The sequence below is a fragment of the Eumetopias jubatus genome, unplaced genomic scaffold, assembly GCF_037043125.1.
Source record: "Eumetopias jubatus isolate StellerSeaLion01/CBP00866 unplaced genomic scaffold, mEumJub1_p1.0 scaffold_8, whole genome shotgun sequence".
Lineage (NCBI taxonomy): Eukaryota > Metazoa > Chordata > Mammalia > Carnivora > Otariidae > Eumetopias > Eumetopias jubatus.
This window is the reverse complement of record NW_028274814.1, coordinates 81,656,341-81,665,653: the sequence shown is the minus strand read 5'-3', so window position 1 is coordinate 81,665,653 and position 9,313 is coordinate 81,656,341. Positions and strand designations below refer to the sequence as shown.

Sequence of the window (9,313 nt, the reverse complement as noted above, 5' to 3'; positions counted from 1 at the left end):
TGTGGGTCCCTCAGAGACTGGCATTTGGAAGGGGTGGGTGTGGCTGGGACTGGGGAGCCTAGATCTTACTTGCTCTTGGTTTGTGTCTAGTAGGCAGCCTCCGTCTCAGGTTAGAGCAGCAGGAACGGCTGGAGGGAGGGGGCTGGAATGGGGTGGGGGAAGGGAGAGGTGGGGAGGCAGTGGGAGGAGGGGAGGCAGGAGTTGGGGGAAATTGGATATGAAAATTTGCTCATTTCTTTGGAGTCTATAGCTAGGTCTTTTATTTTTAAATAAAAAAATTTTTTTAAAAGTAGACTTCATGCCTAGTGTGGAGCCCAATGTGGGGCTTGGACTCAGGACCCTGAGATCAAGACCTGAGCTGAGATCAAGAGTCAGATGCTTAACCGACTGAGCCACCCAGGGGCCCCTTTATAGCTAGTTCTTTTATTTAGTTTTTTAAAGATTTTATTTATTTGACAGAGAGAGACAGTGAGAGAGGCAACACAAGCAAGGGGCCTGGGAGAGGGAGAAGCAGGCTTCCCGCTGAGCAGGGAGCCCGATGCGGGGCTCGATCCCAGGACCCTGGGACCATGACCTGAGCCGAAGGCAGACGCTTAACAACTGAGCCACCCAGACGCCCCTAGCTAGTTCTTTTAAAATCTTTTCCTTCCCAGAGTTCATTAGGGTCTTTGGCTAGGTGCCTGGGATGCCTGCTGAAGGGGGTGGGTTCTAAGCTTATTTTTTTAAGCTTATTTATTTCAGTAATCTCTACACCCAGTGTGGGTCTTGGACTCAAGACCCCTAGATCAAGAGTCCCATGCTCTTCCAACTGAGCCAGCTAGGCACTCAAGGTTCTGATCTTTAAAGGTACCAAGGGAGAGACTGGGACTCAGAGAAGAGGCACTTGATTGGATCCCAGAGCCGTGGGCAGGGCTAGAGCTTCACACTCATGCTGGTGGTGTTGCCCCTGAGAGGAACTTTTGAGGTTCCAAGGAATTGGGAGTCATAAGATGGGTAGCTGAACTTCCAGCTCAGACTTGAGGGACCTGGGGACCAGGTGGTTGGGGGCTGCTGGAGGGAGGGTGATGAGGAAGGTTGAGAGTGAAAAATTATATATAGGAGGTGGCTTGGAGGGATGAAATTAAAATGGATGGCATATGGAGCCATCCAGACATCTGACTACCACTTCAGAGCGGTGGGAGCTTCAGAAGGGAGGGGAAAGGGAGCAGAAAGAGAGGATGATGTTAGTGAAGGTGGAACAGAATTTTAGGAACGCCCTCTGACCCCTCCCTCCATGCAGGTTTTCTTACCTTGACTATGCAGAAGGCAGCCCATCTGGGGACTGAAGGCTGAACCCCCTCTTCCAAGGTCTGGGGTGATCCCATGCCTGGGACCGAGTGTGCTCAGATCCTTGGGGTGGGGGGATTATCGGAGGGCTCTGAGGGGCCTGGGCCGTCCTGGCTGGAAGAGCACCGGGTCAGGGGGACTTGGGTGGAGGGTTTGGGTGCTGGGAACCAGGAAGAGCGGGGGAAGGGGCAGAGCTCAGTCCAGAGGTGGATCTGCTGGCGGAGGACAGAGGGTGTATTGTCCAACTGGGAGGTTGCTGCTGTTGGGCGTGGAGCTGCACAGTTCGCCTCTTCCAAACTCCTTTCTGGTGAGGCGGGAGGGCGAGGGAAGTCGAGTCTCCCCTTCATTTGTGGCCCTGGGGGGGCTATGACGGTTGCCAAGAAACAAGGTTTTATTTGAGAAATAATGCCTCCCAGGAGCAGATGTGTAGCTCTCCCACTTCCTGAGAAACCAGATGCTGTGAGCTTGCTTAGTGCTTGAGTTGAAGCCTTCGGCACTGACTGGGACCTCCCTGCCTTGGGACCAGAGCCTAGAGCTTGATTCTGTTTAGAATCTATGCTGTGGACTTAACAGGGGATCCAAGCAGCTTGGAAGTGACCCTTGTAAAATAGAATGCCATACCTGAATCCTCCTGGTGACTCAAGATTCATTGCGGGATGACAGGGTGCACCAATCCTGGGATCCATTTCTGCAGCTGGGCTTCTGAGAGCGTCCACCCATCCTTCTCAGGATGGGGCCATACCAGCACCTACCTTTTCCTTGGATTTCGAGTGCCCTCTTGGGACACAGTACAGGGAGCTCCTTCTCTACCCTTCCTGTACCCAACCATCATGAGGCTCTAAGTTAGATTTTCCCACTTTTATTCTTTCCATCATTTACCTGGTCCTCCGGGGAGCAGCTCAAAATGAAGGCTTGGAGAAAGTGGCAGACTGATGCCAGCGGTGGAAGTGGGTTTCCCATGCAGCCTGGGTGTTTCGCTCTCACCTAAATCCACGTGGAAGGCTTGCAGTCAGCACAGAGCCCTGGGCCTCTTATCCCTCCACGTTTGAAGAGATCAGTGCACTGCCAAGAACCCCAAGAGCAGCTACTGTGAAAGCCATGTGTGTAACTGGGCTCCCATCTGTCTGCACATCCCCCCCATCTTCCTCCAAATTGCTGAGGTTTCCGGGGTTCTTTGCTCCACCCCCTTGTGACCTTAAGGATTCTCAGCCACCGTCCTCTTTCCTGCCTTGCAACCACAAACAGCCTATCTCTAGCCATCTGGGAGATTCCCACTGAGTCTGAGCTATGATTGAGAGAGAAGGGGAAAGAGGGCACCTGGGTGGCTCAGTCGATTAAGCATCTGACTCTTGATTTTGGCTTAGTTCAGATCTCAGGGTTAGGAGATTGAGCCCCGAATAGGGCTCCACACTGGGTAATAAGAGTCTGCTTAAGATTTTCTCCTTCCCCTCTGCCCCTTCCCCCACTTCTCTCCCCCCTTCTTAAAAAAGAAAAACAAAAACAAAAAACCAGGCCAATTTGCTGTGAACTGTGAACAATTAACCTCAGATTAAAAAAAAAAAATTAAGAGGAAAAGGGTCTCAGTTTTAACACAGCCCAGCTTGTCCAGGGAACTGTGTCCCTATGCCATGTAGCCCTGGAAAGCAGGTGGTTGGAAGCACTGCATCGAGGCCATGAAGAAGGAAACGGACAGATTAGTTCAAATATTAAAGGTTAACACCAGGCAAAAACGCTGGAGGGGAGTGGGTGCAAATTCCCAGTTCGTGGGCCTCAATAAACAGCTTCCCCTGGTAACCCCACTGTCTGTACTTGCACAGAACAGAATCTAAGGCTGAGAGGACTACAGAGATGGGGGTGGGGAGCCAACAGAAAGGCACAGGGATAGGATCACAAGAATTTCAGCATTAAGGTGAACTTTAAAGATCAGATTTATTTGGAGAAAACAAAAAAACCCCACAACCCAAAGGATGGGATTTTACATCTCAAGACATCTCCCAGGTATTAACTCTACAGATTACAAATCATTTTCATAGAAGATATTTTGTACAAATTTTACATGTATTAAGGAGTGGGACAGAACCCCCGTTTCTGTGGTAATGGGGGCAGGAGGGGAAGTGGGGAAAAAGTTTTGGATACAACCATTTGGAAGTAGACCCGAAGAGGGCAAAACCTACCTTTTCAATGGTATTAAAAAAAAAAAAAAAGCAATCCCTTTCAGCCTTGGGTTCTCTCTCTAAAAGCCACTTCCTGGCTACTGGCCAATCCGAGCCAATTACTTAAAGTTATTTCACTAAGTCTTTTCTGTCCACGGGGTAAATGATTCATTAGCTCACTGCTGCAGCGCTCCACCGACAGACACGTCTGCTGGCTGGGCAGGTTCTAACCTAGGACTGATGGGAGAAGGGCCTGCGAACAAGAGACCAAGTTGTCATTTCTCTGCCCGTCCCAGTATCACCCATAAGGACACCGTCTCCTGGGCTGACAGTACAAAGGTGCACATAAAAGTAGGGCAAGTTAAGCTACTGTGTTGCAACAGAAACCAAGACATTGTTAGAACAGTTCTCTCCGTTATCATTTGTTCTTTCTAGGGAAGCTAAACCACCCCCCCACCAAAACCACACATTGGTCGAGGCCACATTATAAATCCAATCAGTAGTGTGGGATTTTCAGCGGACAGAAGGAAACTTTTAAGAACAAAACCAAAAAGCCCCCATAAAGGTTTTTAAGAACAGCTCACAATTTGTACCTGTTTATCCACCCTCACTCACCACCCAAGACCATTAATTCTAGAGTTTTCCGAGGTGTAAAAGGGGTCAAAGAAGTAGAAGCAGGAATGGAGGGAAGGAGTGAGAGTCCAAAGACACGAAAGAGCCAAGATTTGCTGGAGAAAAGCAGTGATTCCTCATTTGCTTCTGCTCCCTGGGGCGGACAGAGAAAGCCAAGATCAGGTATGTGGTTTAAGTAGAAGCTGCTTTGGGGGAGGTAACAGCAAAGAATAGCATGAGGAACGGAGGACCAGGACGAGAGTCTACATTTTTAAAGCTTCAAGATTTCAAAAGAATGTGGATATATGTGAACTTCCAGAAAGGACAGTGTTTAAGAAAGGGCAAAACCAGGACATAGAAAAGACTTGGGAATTCCCATGACTCCTAAGTGCTTCCTGCTCCAGTGTTACTGGAGGTCATGCCATATCCCCCCGATCACCGGTGCAAAATAGTTTGTCCCTTCCCCACAGCCTCTTTCCAAACCACGATTTCCCCGCTTATTTTGGTCACCAAGCAGTCCTGTTCTTTAGTGGCCCATAGACTCACTCCCAACTACCCCCCTGGGGGGTAAAAATGAAGGAATTCCCCCAGGCTGGCCCCAGTAACTCAGAATTAAATAAGAGGAGGGGCAGGCAGCCTCCTGGAGACTAAAACAACTTCAGAGACTAACCCTACCTTTCCAAGGATGGAAAATTTATTCAGGTAATGTTTGAGAATTCATATATGCCACAATAGGATAAGACTTCGAAGGTAGAAACCTCACTCTTCCTTAAGCCTGCCCTACTGCCCAGCCAGATTCCAGACACTGTATTGCTGTCACTGCCATTTTGCTAAATGGAGGCTCCCAGGCACTAATTACACAGGCAACCGCATGTGTCGTAAAAATGCACAACTTTTCCATGAAAAGCTGTATGTCTCTTTCTCTCTGGCTACATTGGCGATTCTCCAGTTAGTTCAATATTTTAAAGGCTGCAGCAGCATGCAAAAGGATTTCATTTTGTTTTTTGTTTTTTTGTTTTTTTAAAAAAAAGTTAAGAAAGGTCTCCAGGAGATGGTGAGTTTTATTGTCTTGTCTGGATAGAGGTTTGATTTGCTCTCGAATGTTCCAGGGCGGAGAGACTAGGAAAAAGCACAGGATGCAGAGGTCTATTCGGTGTAATCTCCCTCGTTCTCATCTTCGCCATCAACAGAGAGAGCAGCATACTTGCTTGCAGAACTGAACTTCTGGAATAGACAAGAGTGAGAAAATCACCAAGGCCTTGAATTCTCACATCAAAACCCAAGAAACAGGATAAGGCCACTTGGGCAAAATGGAGGGGACAGCCCAGGCCACACCCACTCACTCGCTCAGCATTTTCCACTGGTGAGTAGCTGGGGTGAGTGGCTCAGAGGCCCATGTGCTCTTAATGAAGTTCCTCCACCACCTTTCATCTTGGAGAGGGGATGAGAGGTGTGAAAGGGAGCAAACGGGGACACCCCTCTTGAACAAGCAGCAGGGCCTGACTCCCCACCACTCCGCTTGTAGCCCCAAACATAAAGGAGTTCAAGGGCAAACATGAGCAAGCACCCAACACTTACGGAAGCTGGATTTTCTTCAGGTTTCTTTGGCTCAGGTGCAGATCGGGAGTCTTGATCCTTTTTGCCATCTTTCCTGCAGAGGTGTAAGTGTAAACCCCATCTTTGAGAGGACTGTCCCAACCCCCACAAGCAGCAGGAGGCACTGCATAGGTACCTCCAGTCAGCAGTCCTTACTAGCTGGACTTTTTTTTCTAGATTCTCAGAAGAACTGAAACTGTCCACATTGGTTGACTTTCCTTTGTTTACGGTAGGAGATCTGGCAATGCTTGGAGGACCGAGAACTTAACTACAAAGATGCATGCACCTAGCATTAGATGAAAGGTTACAAATGACGAACGAGAACACACATACCTATCGGACTCCTTCCAGTGGTCTTTGTTCCCTCCATCTCCTGGACCACGGCCGGAGTTCCCACTTTGGCCTTTTGGGACACTCACCCCATCTACTTTGTTTTCATCTCCTGAGTGGAGACGCAAAAATAAATGAACATCAAGTAGAGTAAGCACTCTCCTTCCCCTAGGTTTCCCTTCGGCTGCAGAAAAGTGTGCCCCTGTGTACGGAGGGCAATTCAGCCTCACCCTAACCCAGACTTCCTTCCCCAGCCCTTCTTCCCACGTTCCCCCTGCCCCCAAATAAGACCCACTAAAAAGTTCCACGGTAGGGGTATATCATCATGAAGAGCAAACTGGAAATGAAGGACTGTGACGCCGTGTAGTGACCTTGGCCTTACAGATGGTGACATTTCTAATCTGGACTGAGCATGTTAATTTCCTTCCGATTCTTTTTTTCCCCTTTTAAAGAAATGTTCTACCAGGAAAGGGCAGGGCTCCACACTGTCTCCAAAGAGACCACTCCTGCCCTCTACTGGCAAGAAAAGGCAGCTAATCTAAGAATCCTTAACACAAAAACAGGTGCAAAATTATACTGAAGTTCTGTATTTCATGAGTCCTCTACAGGTTTTTTACTGAGGCCTCTAGCTACGTGAAATACCGACTTCCTGTTGGTCTTACCTCTCCTTGCTGGTCCTTCCTCAGGTGGCTGAGCTGGAACTACTTTCCCCCCACCACTAGAAGGAAAACATGTAATTATATTCATCAGTCTTAGGGAAGGAACAGATGAGAAACGTATAATCATTCTCTAAACAATACACTTTACAGAGAACCAAAAATACATACTTAACATTGTGGAACATAAAATATAGGAAAGACAACAATGAACACTCACTAAGTACCATGTCCTGTAGGATCATCATGATCATGCAAGGTGAATATTATTCTCTATTTTACAAATGAAGATCCGAAGACTTAGGAAAGTAAATGGACCCCCAAAGCCATGTTGCCAAATGTGGCAGCAGCAGGTTCTGATTACCAATTTGCAGATTTCGAGTAGCCAAAGTGATGCCAACCAGTTATCAAAACTCTAGAAAACTGAACAATGGCTTAAATGAGCCGCTTCCAGCACACCACTGAATCTGAACTGAGAGCAAAGATAGCATAACTTAAAATATGCTATGTAAGGCCAACAGCTAGGGCACTCTCCATCATGACATCACAATGTTTAAGAGTCTACAGCTAAGCAACTGTTCTGCTTCCAAGGTGACTCACCTTGTAGGGGACTGCTGCTCTGTGTCTGAGCTCTGAGATCGAGCAGGAGGGTTAGAACTTCGCTTCACCCAAGCATTCTCCTTTGGTGGAGGGGCTGGCATTACCTTCAGAGGCTGCTCAGATTTGGGAGGCTTAGAAGTTGGAGAGTGACAGTCTTCCTCCTTATTGGGTGCTTCGTTTTCTAGAGACTTTTCACTCTCTCTCCTTCGTGCATCTGTGAAGTCAGAGTAGGAAGGTTACATTATCAGGAAAAGCTATTAAACAGCCATCTATTCAGGACCTCAAGAGAATGGAAAATGGTCCACCCAAGTTGACCTCTTTTCATCATTATTCCTAAATATAGACCTGTATCTGGCTAATAGATGAAACTATCCCCAAACCAGTGGTTACCAAATGTCACTCTGAGAAAAGTGACATTTTTGATTCAAGAAAAATAATGGCTCTCCAAGGATAGCCACCCGACCTTTCCTAGGAACGAGTGCTCTTTATTTTAGGATCACAGCCTTACTATATTTTCAGTACAGTTTATACTTGGAGAATATGTACTGTGTGCGAAGAGGACCTTTGATTAACCTTAAACCCCAGGTACCACTGACCAAACTTCAATTTGGAGGCTCAAAACACACACACACCCACACACACACACCCACACACACACACACACCCACACACCCACACACACACACACACACACACCCACCCACCCACCCACCCACCCACCCACACCAGAACATACATTTTATTTTTAAGGGCAACAAATGTCTCCTAAAAACTAAAAGTTATTTTGTCAGATTCTATCTTTTAAGTGCAGCCTCCTCAGGAGGTAATATAATCAACCCAACTATCATACTCCCACCTGGCTATAAACAGAGGCATTACTACCCTATTACTAAAAGGCTACTCCAGTATGAGTAATTTCCAGAAAACTTGTACAACACTTGGATGAATTTTCAAATCATTTCAGCCTGGAGCCATGCTTTGAAATGCTCATGTACAAATCAAATTAGAGGTGGGAGGAAAAAATTAAAAACAACACTGGTTCGCAATAAGGGGAGGTGTTATGATTTAATCACTCAGTTTCCAAAACACTAAACATGTTTGTGACCAATTGATAAATTCAAGGAAGGAAGGATCAAGAGCAGAAGATCATCGCTCGAGACATTGCTCTGGTTATACGTGACATCCAAAAAGGCTGGCGAGAGAGCTGTATGACTGTGACTGCTCTAAACAAAGGAAAACTCTGGAATGTCAAGACATAAAAGGAAGGGAGAAACCTAACCATCAGGTATACTCATTACTGGAAGATTATTAAACAGATCACCTAAGTCTCTTTTGGTGCCCATTTGTCAGATTTTTCAGACCAGGAGATGTGACATTCTGGCCAATCTATGCTACTCCAAATAAAGCTTCCATGACTCAATTTAACACCCCGAAGTCTCTGCATAATTTGGTTATGGCTAGTTTAGGGAAAGGGTTATAACATGATACCCACCCTGGTCTGACTTACTTCTGCCAGATGTGGCCGAGGTCCCAGTCTGTGATGACTCACTTCCTGTCCTGGACCGTTCCCGTTCCTGAGTCTCTTCACTTCGCCAGCTGGGGTGTCTATACAAAGAGATTTAAAAAAAAAAGAAAACTTATGTCCAGCTCAATGAAGGCCACTTTGGACCCATGCTGACCCCTCAAAAATTATCACTTATTAATATTCTATCACACTCACTGTATTTGTGGGTGGGTGTGCACACCTTGTCTCTCTGAAACCACCTGAAAGTTGCAGACATTAAGACACTTTGGCTCTAAGCACTTCAAGCACCGACTAGGGTTAAAAACGGTCTCCTATATAACCTACAGGCCTTCCTTACTGCTAACGCAACTCTACAAGCCACTGAAAACTAGACCATTTTTCAGAATGTTATCACAGGAGGTTTTTACCCTATTAGATCCAATTCCACCTTTTAATAATAAACATTCAGTAAGGACTCCTTTAACATACACGCAAGTAAAAATAGATGGAAAGTAATTTACATTCAATGTTTAATA

General features: G+C 46.6%; 1 protein-coding gene across 2 annotated transcripts in view; it reads right to left on the bottom strand.

The window, feature by feature from the left end:
* Positions 1–3,236: 3,236 nt before the first annotated feature.
* Positions 3,237–9,313, bottom strand: part of EIF4B (eukaryotic translation initiation factor 4B) — a 30,200-nt gene continuing 24,123 nt past the window's right edge. The window contains exons 10-15 of one of the 2 annotated variants that reach the window (XM_028125464.2): positions 8,766–8,878; positions 7,274–7,487; positions 6,680–6,735; positions 6,021–6,129; positions 5,670–5,742; positions 3,237–5,315 (exon numbers count right to left, since the gene is read on the bottom strand). In XM_028125464.2, the coding sequence (XP_027981265.1) occupies positions 5,238–5,315; positions 5,670–5,742; positions 6,021–6,129; positions 6,680–6,735; positions 7,274–7,487; positions 8,766–8,878 (643 nt within the window). In that variant the 3' untranslated portion in view covers positions 3,237–5,237. The remainder of the gene's footprint in view (positions 5,316–5,669; positions 5,743–6,020; positions 6,130–6,679; positions 6,736–7,273; positions 7,488–8,765; positions 8,879–9,313) is intronic. The other variant, XM_028125465.2, reaches the window with a different exon arrangement.